This window comes from Anabrus simplex, chromosome 2 (assembly GCF_040414725.1).
Source record: "Anabrus simplex isolate iqAnaSimp1 chromosome 2, ASM4041472v1, whole genome shotgun sequence".
Lineage (NCBI taxonomy): Eukaryota > Metazoa > Arthropoda > Insecta > Orthoptera > Tettigoniidae > Anabrus > Anabrus simplex.
In genome coordinates, this window is record NC_090266.1 from 1,120,771,004 (window position 1) to 1,120,789,277 (window position 18,274).

At 42.5% G+C, this 18,274-nt stretch overlaps 1 protein-coding gene across 2 annotated transcripts in view; it reads left to right on the plus strand.

Annotated features, from left to right (window-relative positions):
* Nucleotides 1-18,274, plus strand: part of LOC136863332 (potassium channel subfamily K member 6) — a 293,834-nt gene that overhangs the window by 261,438 nt on the left and 14,122 nt on the right. For both annotated transcript variants that reach the window (XM_067139719.2, XM_067139718.2), the window contains one exon: nt 10,327-10,725. In XM_067139719.2, the coding sequence (XP_066995820.2) occupies nt 10,327-10,725 (399 nt within the window). The remainder of the gene's footprint in view (nt 1-10,326; nt 10,726-18,274) is intronic.

Here is an 18,274-nt window from a genome sequence, read left to right on the forward strand (position 1 = left end):
GTTGTCCGGCTCCATGGCTAAATGGTTAGCGTGCTGTCCTTTGGTTCAAGGGGCCCCGGGTTCGATTTCCGGCGGGTCGAGGATTTTAACCTTAACTGGTTATTTCCATTGGCTCGGGGACTGAGTGTGTGTGTCGTCCAAAAAAGGGAAAATAATAAAACGGAAAAGGATGGATAAAATTAAAAATGCAAGGAAAAGACAAAAGTTTAAAAAAATAGAAAAAAGTCGACCGCACCCGGCAAGCAAGATGTGCGACAAGCTTCGGCAGCCGGCACCCCTATCTTCGCCGTTAGATGGGGCTTCATTCATTGTATCACTGACGCAGTCGAATGACTGGAAATAGGCTGAGGATTTTCTTTTTTTTTTTTCACTTTTTGAAAAGTAAATAATAATTGTAAATGAGCATATTTTTCTCAGGTAACTGGAGAGGTGGAGGGAATATTTTGAACATCTTCTCAATGTAAAAGGAAATCATCCTGCTGGTGTTGCGAACAGCCAAGCTCATGGGGAGAAGGAAAATGATGGTGAAATTACGCTTGAGGAAGTGGAAAGGATGGTAAATAAACTCCACCGTCATAAAGCAGAAGGAATAGATGAAATTAGACCTGAAATGGTGAAGTATAGTGGGAAGGCAGAGATGAAATGGCTTCATAGAGTAGTAAGGTTAGCATGGAGTGTTGGTAAGGTACCGTCAGATTGGACAAAAGCAGTAATTGCACCTATCTATAAGCAAGGGAACAGGAAGGATTGCAACAACTATAGAGGTATCTCGTTGATTAGTATAGGCCTACCAGGTAAAGTATTCACTGGCATCTTGGAAGGGAGGGTGCGACCAGTCGTTGAGAGGAAGTTGGATGAAAACCAATGTGGTTTCAGACCGCAGAGAGGCTGTCAGGATCAGATTTTCAGTATGAGCCAGGTAACTGAAAAATGCTACGAGAGGAATAGGCAGTTGTGTTTATGTTTCGTAGATCTAGAGAAAGCATATGACAGGGTACCGAGGGAAAAGATGTTCGCTATACTGGGAGACTATGGAATTAAAGGTAGATTATTAAAATCAATCAAACGCATTTATGTTGACAATTGGGCTTCAGTGAGAATTGATGGTAGAATGAGTTCTTGGTTCCGGGTACTTACAGGGGTTAGACAATGCTGTAATCTTTCACCTTTGCTGTTCGTAGTGTACATGGATCATCTGCTGAAAGATATAAAATGGCAGGGAGGGATTCAGTTAGGTGGAAATGTAGTAAGCAGTCTGGCCTATGCTGACGACTTGGTCTTAATGGCAGATTGTGCCGAAAGCCTGCAGTCTAATATCTTGGAACTTGAAAAGAGGTGCAATGAGTATGGTATGAAAAATAGCCTATCGAAGACTAAATTGATGTCAGTAGGTAAGAAATTCAACAGAACTGAATGTCAGATTGGTATTACAAAGCTAGAAAAGGTCGATAATTTAAAGTATTTGGGTTGTGTGTTCTCCTAGGACGGTAATATAGTAAGTGAGATTGAATCAAGGTGTCGTAAAGCTAATGCAGTAAGCTCGCAGTTGCGATAAACAGTATTCTGTAAGAAGGAAGTCAGCTCCCAGACGAAACTATCTTTACATCGGTCTGTATTCAGACCAACTTTGCTTTACGGGAGCGAAAGCTGGGTACACTCAGGATATCTTATTCATAAGTTAGAAGTAACAGACATGAAAGTAGCAAGAATGATTGCTGGTACAAACAGGTTGGAACAATGGCAGGAGGGTACTCGGAATGAGGAGATAAAGGCTAATTTAGGATTGAACTCGATGGATGAAGCTGTACGCATAAACCGGCTTCGGTGGTGGGGGCATGTGAGGCGAATGGAAGAGGATAGGATACCTAAGAGAATAATGGACTCTGTTATGGAGGGTAGGAGGAGTAGAGGTAGACCAAGATGACGGTGGTTAGACTCGGTTTCTAACGATTTAAAGATAAGAGGTACCGGTATAGAACTAAATGAGGCCACAACACTAGTTGCAAATCGAGTATTGTGGCGACGTTTAGTAAATTCACAGAGGCTTGCAGACTGAACGCTGAAAGGCATAACATTCTATTATGATAATGTATGTATGTATGCATGTAACTGTAATTGAACCCAATTACTTTTATTTTGTACTTTTCCCATCAATGACAAAGACCAATGTGTGCAAGCATAAGATACAGGGTACAGGCCCTTTCGTCTTTCGGTGACTTAGTTTAGGCCTATGGGTCCCCTTCGGGTAGAGGCAGCAGATTTATACCCACAGTATCCCCTGCCTGCCGTAAGAGGCGACTAAAAGGTTGACTAGAGGGTCTCAACTTCGGAGCGTTAGTTGGCGATCGTGGTTCTCCTAGCTGAGTGTGTCAGGCTCCTCATTTTCAACTCATTTTCAACTTTCTTATCTGTTACGCAGAGGAACTCTTACGCTCTTCCCACCCTGATGGTATTACGGTGTCCTTCACATTCCTGCACTTCATGGCTCCTGACTTTCTTTTACCCATACATTAGTACATTCCCATCCATGGCTAAGTGGCTAGTGTGCTGGCCTTTGGTCACAGGAGTCTCAGGTTCAATTCCCGGCCGGGTAGGAGATTTTAATCTTAAATGGTTAAATCCCTTGGCTCTGGGACTGGGTGATTGGTCTATCCCCAACATCCCTGCAACTCACACACCACACAGTCCTCCACCACAATAACACGCAGTTACCTACACATGGGAGATGACGCCCATCCTCATCGGAGGGTCTACCTTACAAGGGCTGCACTCGGCCAGAAATAGCATCACGAAATTATAATTATTACCAAAACATTCATTCATTCTTGGTGCTGGATCTCTTCCCTGTCTCCCTCTGATTAGTGTAACAGAGGACGGCTGGCCAGTTGCGCTTCCTCTTAAAACAGTAATTACCACCACCACTTTGTTTATGAACATGCCAGCTTGTATCACCATATCACGTTGGGGTGTTCAGAATCTCAACTCAGCTGAATACTTTTAAAAGTTATTTTGTACTAGATCTGTAAACCAGATGCATTATTTCACAAGAACAAGTGCTCGTGGATGCAGCGATTGGAGGAGTTGTTTAAAACAGCACAGCCAAAATACAGTAGACTACGATATTAAAGTTCCTAATTTTACATCAAAGCCTATAACTTTTTCCAGTCTTAATACTGTGCTTCGCAGCAATTTCGAGACTGTGAAAATGCATGTCTTTCTCGTATTAAGTACCCCTCGTGTCCCCTCTGAAAAAAGCTCTGTTTATATGTACCATTGTGCCACAAGTGAAGGCCATCTGAACGTAGACCCTTACTTCCTGCCCACACACTGGGATCTACAAATCTCATTCCCATTTTCCCACCTACCCATTCCATATTTAATGGGGTAGGAGTAGTAGGTCCAGCTATTCAATGTTTGTTGTTGTCCCCTTTCTCTACGGGGTATGAGGTGAGGTGACTCTGTCGTGGGGGGTTTTTATGACCGGAAGCCATTCCTGACGTCAACCTAATGAGAGGAGTCAATGAGATGAAATGAATGACGTGATATATGATAGTAGGAAGGGAGATGGTGAAACCCAGTAGCGGTAAATAGCCTACTCCTGTCGAATAGCACCAAGGGGTCTGCTCAAGGCTTAACGTCCCCATCCGACGGACGAATCACCATCAACAGCGTCATATATCCTCACTCCCTATGAGCACTACGGAGAAGTTTGCAATTTAATCCAGGCTTTTGGCACGCAGTCTAGTGATTAGAGATTGTGTACCACCACCTCGCCTACCCTCCCGGCCATCATTCTGATGGTGAAATATTTTCGACCAAAGGGACTCGAAACACGGGGCCAGATCATTTAGACTTAAACACCTTAATGATCATGACCACCAGGCGGGCTACAGGTCCAGTTATTCAATACACATATAGAACTAGTTGGGACTAGTTCCTACATTGATTGTGCGGTCAGAATCAGTCATTACATTAAAACCACAATTGGTAAAATATCAAAAATAAACACCGAAGCACAGTACATCTAAAATTATAGTGAGGGGAAAAACACTTTAAAATTTTGAGTCTAGCCTAGAAAGCAACAAATGGACGGACAATGTTTTATTGCTTACACTTATAATTGACAACAAAGACAAAGGAGATCTTTACAAAATTCTGAAGAGTTATCTAACGAAACCGTATTTGAAGAAGTTTCTTCAAAAAGCAGACGCTGAATATTCTCCGCGGCAGAAAATCTTGTTAAACGCCTTTGATGTTTACCGGTATCACAGTGTTGTTGCACATTAAAATACTTTTGAGCCGATACCATAACTTCACAGAATTTACAGTATAATATAACACCATCACTACTAAAACACATTCCCCAACCACTTTGACAAATTGCTTCAGTTTTGCATTCTCTGAACACTTCCGTTTAGGTATGTTGAAATCGTACTGAAAGACTGAAGTTGTGATTCCAAACCAAGGATAGTTGAAATGTGGAGGGGAGGTTAGCTCTGTTGCCCTCGATTTTCCATGAAACAAGAATCCTGGCAATGTGACTGTTCAAATAAGACGTCCCAATCTTCCTTATTGAAAATCCTCTCTTTCAGTGTCAAGGTTGAGCTCATTAAGAATTTTCAATAAGCCTCCATTGTCCATGCTGTTACTGCTACCTGCTACAAATAGGCTGAAGCTGAGAAATATTCCTTCCACCTACCTTTTACAGTAGTAATACATGAAAGTTCGCCTCAGAAACTGGCATACCGGTTATATAAAATGTTATGGAACATAATAAATATATGACTTTATATAGAATTAAGTACAAATATGACCAATATCTCAGAAAGGTCCATAATATGACCTTTAAGGCAAAAATAAATACCGTGCAATTTTCCTCAGAAGACTTACACATACACTTTTACATAGTTAAGAATCAAAACAAATCTCTCGGAAAAAATATGACATGTCATAGAAATCCGCCCCTTATCATATTTGCCATCAAGGCACATGTAGTACCATGTAGTCCCTGCGTCTGTCCGAACCATTTCCCGGCACTTCGTTGAAGGAAATTAAGTCCGATGGTTACTCATTATATATTCTGCCATCATTTCTGTTTACAATGGTACCTTGAAAGAGAAACGCGGACTACTACGAACTGGAACCGAATTGTCTTTAATGACAAATCTGCGTTCTCATTGTGCACTGATACCGGCTGAGTTTGTGTCTGGTGGTCTAGTGGTGAGCACCTCAATGCCATGGCATACCATTCCCACTGCTGGTGGGCTGGCCGGGCTGGTGGGCATGCACATGGCAACTGGTTACCCCTAGTAGTGATACGAAGGACAATGATAGCACAGCACTATGTGTTTCCTCTTATGGCAAGGCTTACAAGAGGCATTTTCTAGCAGGATTCGTACCCGGATGAGATGGGCCATAGTTATCATGATTTGTTAATATAAAATAAATGTAGACATATGGGAATATTGAATCAGTTTGGTGTGGAAGGAAGAGTTTCAACATAGTCAGACGTATTCTCGACAATCTGTCGCCAAAGTTAAGCTTGTCATAATGGATGGTATATATTCCTTGTCAGAAGCTAAGAGGATTAAAATCGAGCACTGACAACAACAGAGCTAATTGCTACGAGGAGAAAGGCAGCATTTATTCTTGAACAAGGTGCGTGCAGCGCGTCACGATACTGAGAAAGTGTCGCAACAAAGTTTCCAACGCCTCGAGGCATTTTGTTGTCAAGTTGAAAGAAGAAGGTATTTAAACGAACCGCTGCAGTATTAGCCAATGACAAAATTAGTAAAGGACTCGCAGATGCGCCAACATAAGTGAAACCAATATGGATTCCAGTTAGTTTCTCCGCTAACAATAATTAAAATATTCCAACCACCAAATTGAACAGAGGGGATTTTTGTGATATAGTCCCAATGTTGATTAATTGTAATGAATTCTTGGAAATGACCCACGCTATCTCGCCATTGGTCAAGACGATCACGCCATCAGGGACGCCGACTTAGCGCGCGAAAAGTGGAGGACAGAAATCAAGTAATATTTCCGTGATCGCCGAACGATATGAGATCAGAATACGACACGTGAATGTGTATCGTCAGTTTATTAAGTGGGATAAATTCAGAGATCCAAATCCGCCTGCAAGTGCCGATTTAGGATAACCAAACCCGCTCCCTCTGGAGTGAACGCAGATAACCCACGCGCGAAACCAGGTCGACCATATATACTAGGGAGTCGGGCTTCACAGCAACCAGTCGTTTGAAATAATTTGATACGCTGACACGGTGACTCTGTAACTCAGTACCAGAAAACGCATTATAGATTCTGTTAGAGTTAAAAGTACGTTAGTAGTCATGAAGGTGAAGACGAACGGTGATAATTATTCAGAATATCGAGTGTAAATTATCAGTATCACTGTATATGAAATTAATACATTTCTCAACATTTCATGTGTTGGAATTTAAAGGATCGACGGAACGCCGATAGTACTTTTTGAAGGCAGTGTTCAGAGCCTGAAATAAATATTTCATGATAGACGGTGTAACAATTATTGTAGCAGGGAACTGTAGGAGCTAGGCGATCACAAGACGGCATCGTATACTTCAGGAAGTGCCGGTTGAAGAACGCGATACGCGCCGGTTCGAATGAAACGACACTTCGTCGTAATGTGTCACGGCTTGTGGTTCGGGCTCAAGGAAGAAAATATTGTGCAAGTGTAATGGGTCTAGAGGCACCTATAAGTGTTTTTTTTATTCTTGTATAAATCATTGTAAATTATCTAATAAGATGTTAATCATGGGTAATCGTCCAGAAGTGTTTTGTTGTGTAAAATTTATTAAGTGCGACATGATGTACGAATAAATCACCATGGGGCCATGAGGCTTCTCATCTGCTGCGAGATAATGGAGTTCTACATAAGAATGAGTACACGAATTTAATATTTGGGGATGTTATCGCGACAAAACGGGATTCAGTGTAGATTAATCATGGTTACTTAACATGGATCGCCTCCCGAATCCATGATTTTTTGAGATAGACGGACGAACTAATTTATATTAACGCAATTATGGGTTAGATTAATTAATTGAGTATTTATTTGTTGTATATAATGTAAATATGGGATATTTCTTTCAATTAATGCATGCTGTTTGTCAATACTTTGATCAAAGTTCATTTCAAGTGTTAGATTTCTTTTTGTGCTAAACCATTTATTTGATTTTCAATCACTGCGGTGAATATTTGTATTGTAGTATGAATATTTGTTACCAGACAGCCAGATTATGAAAGTGCCAGAGTGTGTAAAATTTGTGCTGCGTACGGAAGGTAATAATAATAATAATAATAATAATAATAATAATAATAATAATAATAATAATAATAATAATACGATTTTGTGCGCTTGCAAGTTAAAGTATAATAATAATGAGAGTGCTTCGTGAGTGGCTAGTGAAAATAACAATCAATGTGGAGATAACATGTAGCGTTAAAGAACTTAATTCGGGCAGTAAATTTGATTTTTACGTAAATTGTTGATTTTCACGCTTTTGGACTCTATAATTACCATAACAATTTGTTTAGAAGTGATAGAGGCGCGTGTATAGGATGGTCACGTCATGTTGAAAGCCCAGAGTGGTCTGAGCCCATTTTTAAGATCGGAAGCCATGCGGGACGAAAATCCGGCATGAGGTGAGAATTGAGCCGTACTGTTTTTGATGATGAAAGAGATAAATCTCGATGCCTAAGACGATATAATGTCGATTTCGGTGTTATGAGTGGCAGAATCCACGCACCGAGGATTAATTAGTATATTAAAAGTTAGCAATCGCAGGCATTGAATGTATTTGTCCAGCCGCGATGTGCCATGGGATTTGAGGTGTGTCTTGGGAGGACATGGTGTACCCATAAAATTAACGGCAGTACGAAATAAAGGTTACGGTTCCGAATACCGTGGTGTCCCGATCAATGTTAATCGGATCTTGGTGGTTCATGTTGGGACTCAACATATGTGACTGAATTCTAGAGAGTGGAAATAAAAATATAAAACTTGCCATTTTAATAATAATAATAATAATAATAATAATAATAATAATAATAATAATAATAATAATAATAATAATAATAATAATAATCCAAGTGAATTTTGTCTTAAATCAATTGCTTAGTGCCAAAGTAGACCGAAACTGTAAAAGCGTATGCATTAACCATAAATATCGCTAACGGTAGTGTAACATGTGAAATTAAGTTACAATAATAATAATAATAATAATAATAATAATAATAATAATATGAAGAGGAATAATAGGAAGAATTTATTCGATTAACTTGAGAATAATTATGGTGAGATCAAAGTAAAATATTAAATCCATGATGAATAAGTGATGCGATAATGATAATCTCCACTGATAATAATAATAATAATAATAATAATAATAATAATAATAATAATAATAATAATAATAATAAGTTGAAGGAGCAGAAGAAGAAGTTGCAATAGTATTTTGAGAATAATAATAATTGATGAAAGGAAATTAAGATATCTAAGGGACGATGATTCAGTGTTACGAATATTATAATAATAATAATAATAATAATAATAATAATAATAATAATAATAATAATAATAATAATAATAATAGTAATAATAATAATAATAATGTGTTATGAAACTGATCATTAACTTGTGCGGATTAATTACGAGGGAAAACGACCCTTCGTTTGAAACGTCGGCAAAGGATAGCATAAAATCACCCCGGATGATAAATGATAATAATCAAAAATAGGATGATAATTGAAATTAATGATAATAATAAAATAATTGATGGTAATCACAGAATATGATAATGATCAGATAAAAATGATAATGATAATTATTTAATAATCATAGGAAGATATGAAAGGGACAGTCGTCCTGTGTCGAACTGGTCGGAACCAGATGTTGGGTTTCCACGTGGGAGATTGTTGGCGGTAGGTGCGGAATAACCCACGGACGGCACATGTCTTCATTGTCAGAGCATAGTAATGAACCTTTCCGTACGTCTTGTCATATTGACAAATGTAAATATTGAGATAAGCTTTGAATTAAGGAGCTACACCTGGCATGTTCGTGAATCTGGAAATATAGGCTAGAGTTGTCCGTACAATAAATTCCCGTTTTCGATATGATAACATTTCCACGGTGGGGGTCCGGCCCACTAGAATGTACATACCGGAAGTGACTCATGTCCAACGGAACGGGGAGGTGACAGTAAATAGTTACTCTCATGCCTTCGTCTCCGAAAGAAGATCTCCAGCGGTGAAACGTCCACTGATACGGATGTGGATTCGATCCCCAGTAACCAATGGGGCAAATTCACGAAATATTTTACACTACCAGAGTAGTGAGGTGAATCCAAGTATTATGTCATTTCTTTTTCAGGATGGAAGTTTCCCAATGTAATAATTGTCATCATGTGCAGTTTGCAAAATAAGTCAATAAATTGCTCCTCATTGCAATTTCAGTAGGAAACAGTTTCCATATCTTTTATTGTAGTTAGTCGAGTATGCCCATGAAATTTAAGTTGTCACTTCCCAGTCCTATTTTGGAGTCTATAATTTGTATCCATGAACGAGCCGTCCCCTTTTACCTTAATTTGCATGCCCCGTTCATCCCTGCGTACATTTGGTGCGCCTATATTTATTTTTTTGTTATTGATAAAAAAATTATCGTTTACGAACTGATCACCTCTGAGATTAAGGCTAATCTGGGACTCAGGAGGTAAGCGGGTGCTCGTCTGCACTCAGCAAGATCACTGCAGAAATGCCTCGTCAACTTTGTCACACCTTCATGGTCTCGCTGACTGCTAGATTTATCCCCTAGTGAACATGTCTGGGACCGTCTGGAGCACCAACTTCTGCAGCTTAGGAATTAACATTATCTAGAGGAATAGTCGAAGCAAGTACGGACAGATATGCCACATGGCACCTTACGAAACCTGTAGGCCTCCATGCTTGCTCATATCACATCTTATATTCAAGCTACAGGTGGACCCACAGAGTGATAGAGCCTCCCTTCGTGCATTCAGTTTTCCGAGATCAAGTATCCTTTTGCCCTGATATTGTAATCACTTACTTAAATCAATATTAAAATCGCCCATTCTGATAATTCCTCCTGGTGCATGGTCTTTGTGATAATGAGTGTGTATGCATGTTCATGATTAGTTTTGTATCCATCTCCAACTGTATTAAGAAAACCAGAAATTAAAGATTAATAATGTTGTTGTTTCTTTACTCATGGCTGTTAGCCCAGAAAAATGTCTTGTTTTTAATGTAATATTACTTTTGTTCCAGGCTATGGTCACGTGACACCACTGTCAAAGGTCGGAAAGATCTTCTGCATTGTGTATGCAATGGTAGGGATCCCACTGACACTAGTGTTGCTGACAGCATTGGTCGAACGCCTCATGGTTCCAGCAACTGTGCTCCTACAGTTCCTCAATTCACGTCTTGGTCACCTGTATCAGCCGTTTAACATCCGTCTGCTGCATCTCTCCTTGGTTGTCTCACTGCTTGTTGGTGTATTCTTCCTCCTTCCAGCAGGAATATTTGCTTCTCTTGAACCTGAATGGGACTTTCTTGATTCTCTATACTACTGCTTCATCTCGCTGACTACTATTGGCCTTGGGGACTACATCCCTGGAGACTCCCCTAACCAACCATATCGTCCAATCTACAAAGTGGCTACTACAGGTTAGTGTAGACAACCATGATATCATCACAGGGAAATTTAGACATGATATGGGATTTTGGGCTTATACCTTGCAAAGAAAACGCGGTGACTCTCTTTACGTTTCGCAGACAACTTTGCCCCACGTCTTGAGAAGAAAATCTCGACTGTTCCCCAGGAAGTCTTCTACAATAATGAGGGTTTGAATTTAAGATTGTTTTACCGTTGAGCTTTAGTGGTTCGTTCGTTCGTCGCCAGGTGGCTCGCTGTATGCCGGCACAGCGCTTCAAGCGGGAGCTGATAACAACATTAAGCTCCAATCTAGATGTTCTGTCATACCGTGTGTGCACGATGAGTAAAAGAGAGGACATCAGGAGAATCAGGGACGAAACTGGTAGAAGAAATAAATAGAAACTAATAAAATAAGATGCAATGAAATACACCAGGGTAGAATACAACAGAGCTGGAGAATGAAAAGAAAGTATGGGGAGAAAACCAGAGGACACCATACTTTTCTCCACATACGGGTACATTCTTTTCATTCTTCAGCTCTGTTCTATTGTATCCCAGTGTCTTTCGTTGCAACTTATTTTATTAGTTTCAATTAATGTCTCCCATCGATTTCGTCTCTTATTCACCCGATGACCACTCCGTTACTTCTCACGCACGGACGGTGTAATAGAATATCTTAATTGGAGCTTTAATGTTGTCATCAGCTCCCGCTTGGAGCGCTGTGCCGGGACACAGCGAGCCACCTGGTGACAAACGAGCGTACCACTACAGCCCAACGGTAAAACAATCTTAAATTCAAATCCTCATTATTGTAGAAGACTTCCTGGGGAACAGTCGAGATATTCTTCTGAAGACGTGGAGCAAAGTTCTCTGCGAAACGTAAAGAGTGTCATCTTATTTTGTTGACACGGCATAAGCCCATATCATGCCTTGAAAGCATCAATGTTAACATCACAGGGAAATGTTGAATCAGTTGCTTCATTGTTTCATTTATAAGAAAACTGGAACATGAAAAGGAACACATGTAAGTTAAATGCAATCATAGGTCAAGTCATATAGAGAGAGATAGGAACACATAATAGGAGGAACACAATGGCAGGTAAGTGTGGCAAGACCAAGAAACAGATATAGGAGACGAGTTAAAATATGGAATCACAAAAGGACAAGGGGAATTTCCACATCTTCAATCCCAGTTCTTCTACATCTAGCTTTTCTCAGACTCATTTCTGCCTCCCAGCTTCATCAGAAGGATGTTCCTTTCTTGGCCCCATCTCTCTCTATATATACAGGCTGTATCCGTGATGATGTTACAAACTTTCAGGGATGTTGGAGGATGGCAAATGGATCAATTTGAGTTAAGGAACCGTAGTCCGGAAACGATAGAGTCAAAAATTAAGAAGAATTCTACTCATTTAAGTTCGTTTACCTGCACAAGTTTCACAAGCTGCTCCATTTACAACAAATGTTTGAAATGGCGTCCACCTGCGTCAATGCAGGCATGACATCGTCGCACAAAGTTTTGTCGTACCCGTTCGAATATCCCGGATGTCTGTTGAACAGTGTCGGAGGCAGCGGGAATTCATGCTAAGAGATCCTCTTCAGTCTCGACAGGAGTCTCATACACAAGGCTGTTCACATGGCCTCACAAGAAGAAATCGATTGGGGGTGAGATCAGGTGAACGAGTGGGCCACGAAGCAGGACCTCGTACTCCTATCCACTTTGCAGGGAATGACTGATCCAGGTGTTACGAACCCTCAATCCAAAGTGAGGTGGGGCTCCATCATGTTGGACGAAGGGGAAGTGGGATGTGTTCCAGTAACGTGGGTAGTATATTTCTGAATACCACCGTGTACACTGCTGCTGTTAAGAACGGACAGACGTTTAACAACTTGGATTATTAATAACTCTGGACTCGAACGTTTCCGGACTACGGTTCATTATCTCAGATTGATCCATTTGCCATCCTCCATCATCCCTGAAAGTTTGTGTAACATCATCACGAATGCACCCTGTATATGACTTGATTTGATACTTGTTTATTCCTTTCCAATGCTCACAACGGCAGGCCAGTGGGCGAAGACAAGGCAAGGATAAAAGTGAAAACACAAAAGGATCATTTGTAGTCTTCGTACACTGCCATTTTCATATAGATGAGCTCTCCCCCACATTGGTCCCAATTCTTATGCATTCATTTCTTCTCGGCTCCCAACAACCTTGTTTTTCTTTCCAACCTCGTCAACACTCATTGAAGGGCCATCTTCGTAAGAAGGAAAGCAGAAGAACTGGGATTGGTGAGGAGACAGCACCACATGAATAAGTGGAAATTATCCTTGTTTCTTCCTCTTCCTCCATCTTTCACGCTGGGCTATCGTTGCTGAGGAGACAAAATATGAAATACACTCAATAACACTTCAGAAATAGGGCACAATATTTACTTTATTAATGTATGATTAGTTACAAATATACACATTGTGTTCTGTCATAAACCAAACAAAACTCCAAAGACTAACCAGATTATAAAGATAAGTGGATGAGTTTTATAGTTCACTAGTTTCCCCTTGAATGGAGTAAGACAGGTTGAGTTTACCTTTATCTTTGCTCCTTTTCGTGTTCCTATCTTCTTATACATTACCTAATTCGTCACTTGTTTATGTTCAGTGGTCGTATACTCTGTGTGTGCAACTGGTGAGCACATCCTCTCATATCTTAATGATTGTACACAAATTGTCAACATTACAAATCTTCACTCTTAATCTATTGTATGAATGGTGGATATACCATATTTCTCCGAATCCGACGTTTTTTTCTTAGAATCTCATGTGAAAAATAAAGGGTCCTCTTGTAATCACGGCCTAACAGTAATGAACACCACTGGCAGCTACCATGGTAACCACGCTGCTTCCCTTCAACCGCCGCGCATTCATAAAACTCTACCTTCAACCGCCGCGCATTCATAAAACTCTACCTTCAACGTCCGCGTCGTCATTTGGCATATAGGCCACATCGCTAGCCGCACCAACCGATTGTGCATAACGTCACTGGTTCTCGCGAAATAGTGAAGAATGACATTTTACATTGCGGGAGACTGGCTTGCAGCGTGTGCGAGCGGGCAAGTGACAATCCCCTGAATAGATTAAAAAAAAATATCCCTGTACTAGTCTCTACAAAAACGTTCCCCAAATCCCGAGAATGGCATCAAAATATGCGAGCCTTCAAATTCTTAGAAAGACCCTGGCTACTCAGTGGCAGAGTTATCACGCGTCTACTATACATACCTGATAGTAAAATTAACAGTTTCTCTCTGTAAATAATTTGCGTGATAGATCGTCGTATTGTGAAGACATGGAAAAAGTATTGTCGGAAAATTTTTAACGAGTTCTCGTCGATATTATGATGCAAATTTTAATTTAATGATTATGAAACTCGTGGAAATAAAGAGTAATTGTGCAACCTCAAGAAAATACGTCATAAACAAAGCCAATGTTCGGCATTGGCATGAAGACAAATATAGTCTCAAACTGCGTACTGTACAAGACTTCATAAAGCACTTTTTAAGCCTGATTAAATTTTTTAAAGGAAAAAGTGTCGGTCGTCTTGCATTGAGGTCGCGCCGACACAGATAGGTCTTTTGGCGACGATGGGACAGGGAGGGGCTCGGAGTGGGAAGGAAGCGGTCGTGGCCTTAATTAAGGTACAGCCCCAGCATTTTCCTGGTGTGAAAATGGTAAACCACGGAAAACCATTTTCAGGGCTGCCGACAGTGGGGTTCGAACCTACTATATCCCGAATACTGGATACTGGCCGCACTTAAGCGACTACAGCTATCGAGCTCGGTAATATTTATTGTTGTGGCTTGAGTGTCAGTATACGGGGAGTAACATGATCTGTGCAACAATCCTGAAATTCTCAACATTAGGTAGAGAGTTTGATATTTCCATAGTAATATGTTTCTTGGATTACAGTAATCCCTCCACTTCTATGAAATGATCAAGAATGTGGACAGAGGTTGTGGAAATGAGGGCACCTAAATATGTGGTGTGGATTATTAGTAACTAATATGAGGAAAACCCTGTAAATATATGTATAAATATCATGAACTCGAAGGAGGTTAAGGTGTAAAAGAGTTCAGTATGTAGAGGAAATGAAGTCCGCCTTAGAGGTAAGGAACAGGGAAGTAACTTGGTTTTTTTGTTTTGTTTTTGCTATTTGCTTTACGTCGCACCGACACAGATAGGTCTTATGGCGACGATGGGACAGGAAAGGCCTAGGAGTGGGAAGGAAGTGGCCGTGGCCTTAATTAAGGTACAGCCCCACCATTTGCCTGCTGTGAAAATGGGAAACCACGGAAAACCATCTTCAGGACTGCCGACAGTGGGATTCGAACCCACTATCTCTCGGATGCAAGCTCACAGCTGCGCGACTCTAACCGCACGGCCAACTCGCCCGGTCAGAGAAGTAATAGTAGGTGGTCAGAAGATTTTTAATTTATGGTTTACCAATGGATACTACTCTCATTGCTGAGGATGAGGGAGAACTAGCAAGGAAATGCTAACACTTAATAAATTCGACTTCCCAAAACATCCTACTTCAATACCTACCTGTATGCTAGGTTAAAGAAGTAAGTTGCAACTTTGGTGTGGATATCAACTACCAGAAAGCAAACATTATGACAGTATATAGGAGTAATCATTCTTGGAAAAGATATATGTCCGCCTCTGTGGTGTAGTGGATAGTGTGATTAGCTGCCACCCCCGGAGGCCCGGGTTCGATTCCCGGCTCTGCCACGAAATTTGAAAAGTGGTACGAGGGCTGGAATCGGGTCCACTCAGCCTCGGGAGGTCAACTGGGTTCGATTCCCATCTCAGCCATGGTTTTCCGTGGTTTCCCACTTCTCCTCCAGGCAAATGCCGGGATGGTGCCTAACTTAAGGCCACGGCCATTTCCTTCCCTCTTCCTTGTCTATCCCTTCCAATCTTCCCATCCCCCCGCAAGGCCCCTCTTCAGCAAAGCAGGTGAGGCCGCCTAAGCGAGGTACTGGTCATCGTCCCCAGTTGTATCCCCAGAGTCTGTAGCTCAAGGACACTGCCCTGAAGGCGGTAGAGGTGTGATCCCTCGCTGAGTCCGAGGGAAAAACCGACCCTGGACGGTAAACAGATAAAGAAGAAAAGGAAGAAGAATTTTTTTGCTATTTGTTTTACGTCGCACCGACACAGATAGGTCTTATGGCGACGATGGGACAGAAAAGGCCTAGGAATGGGAAGGAAGCGGCCGTGGCCGTAATTAGTGTACAGCCCCAGCATTTGCCTGGTGAGAAAATGGGAATCCACGGGCTGCCGACAGTGGGGTTCGAACCCACTATCTCCCCAATACTGGATACTGGCCGCACTTAAGCGACTGCAGTTATCGAGCTCGGTAGAAGAACTATAAAGAAATAAATATATTTAACAACGATGCCTGAAGTACGAGTATGGGTATGAGTGAGTGACGGGTATGATCAACAGCACATGGTGGAGCATGAAATAGACATTGATTATGATGACGTGATACACTGAGTGACAGAGCAAATGCAACACCAAGAAGGAGTGGTCAGAACTTTATGCCAATTGCAGGGTAGACTGACGTCACTGAGGTATGCTCATGATGTGAAATGCGCCGCTGTGCTGCGCACGTAGCGAACGATAAATGGGACACGGCGTTGGCGAATGGCACACTTCGTACCGTGATTTCTCAGCCGACAGTCATTGTAGAACGTGTTGTCGTGTGCCACAGGACACGTGTATAGCTAAGAATGCCAGGCCGCCGTCAACGGAGGCATTTCCAGCAGACAGACGACTTTACAAGGGGTATGGTGATCGGGCTGAGAAGGGCAGGTTGGTCGCTTCGTCAAATCGCAGCCGATACCCATAGGGATGTGTCCACGGTGCAGCGCCCGTGGCGAAGATGGTTGGCGCAGGGACATGTGGCACGTGCGAGGAGTCCAGGCGCAGCCCGAATGACGTCAGCACGCGAGGATCGGCGCATCCGCCGCCAAGCGGTGGCAGCCCCGCACGCCACGTCAACCGCCATTCTTCAGCATGTGCAAGACACCCTGGCTGTTCCAATATCGACCAGAACAATTTCCCGTCGATTGGTTGAAGGAGGCCTGCACTCCCGGCGTCCTCTCAGAAGACTACCATTGACTCCACAGCATAGACGTGCACGCCTGGCATGGTGCCGGGCTAGAGCGACTTGGATGAGGGAATGGCGGAACGTCGTGTTCTCCGATGAGTCACGCTTCTGTTCTGTCAGTGATAGTTACCGCAGACGAGTGTGGCGTCGGCGTGGAGAAAGGTCAAATCCGGCAGTAACTGTGGAGCGCCCTACCGCTAGACAACGCGGCATCATGGTTTGGGGCGCTATTGCGTATGATTCCACGTCACCTCTAGTGCGTATTCAAGGCACGTTAAATGCCCACCGCTACGTGCAGCATGTGCTGCGGCCGGTGGCACTCCCGTACCTTCAGGGGCTGCCCAATGCTCTGTTTCAGCAGGATAATGCCCGCCCACACACTGCTCGCATCTCCCAACAGGCTCTACGAGGTGTACAGATGCTTCCGTGGCCAGCGTACTCTCCGGATCTCTCACCAATCGAACACGTGTGGGATCTCATTGGACGCCGTTTGCAAACTCTGCCCCAGCCTCGTACGGACGACCAACTGTGGCAAATGGTTGACAGAGAATGGAAAACCATCCCTCAGGACACCATCCGCACTCTTATTGACTCTGTACCTCGACGTGTTTCTGCGTGCATCGCCGCTCGCGGTGGTCCTACGTCCTACTGAGTCGATGCCGTGCGCATTGTGTAACCTGCATATCGGTTTGAAATAAACATCAATTATTCGTCCGTGCCGACTCTGTTTTTTCCCCAACTTTCATCCCTTTCGAACCACTCCTCCTTGGTGTTGCATTTGCTCTGTCAATCAGTGTATTTTCATTGCCGCCTCTGTGGTGTAGTGGTTAGCGTGATTAGCTGCCACCCCCGGAGGTCGGGTTCGATTCCCGGCTCTGCCACGAAATTTGAAAAGTGGTACGAGGGCTGGAACGGGGTCCACTCAGCCTCGGGAGGTCAACTGAGTAGAGGCGGGTTCGATTCCCACCTCAGCCATCCTCGAAGTGGTTTTCCGTAGTTTCCCACTTCACCTCCAGGCAAATGCCGGGATGGTACCTATCTTAAGGCCACGGCCGCTTCCTTCCCTCATCCTTGCCTATCCCTTCCAATCTTCCCATCCCCCTACTAGGCCCCTGTTCACTATAGCAGGTGAGGCCGCCTGGGCGAGGTACTGGTCATACTCCCCAGTTGTATTCCCCGACCAAGAGTCTGAAGCTCCAGGACACTGCCCTTGAGGCGGTAGAGGTGGGATCCCTCGCTCAGTCCGAGGGAAAAGCCGAACCTGGAGGGTAAACAGATGATGATGATGATGATGATGATGATATTTTCATTTAGTTATTTCTTCAATAACATTTTTATTATCCATAACGAAGGATTTAAGACGCTTCAGAACCTGAAAGGAAATTCAATTT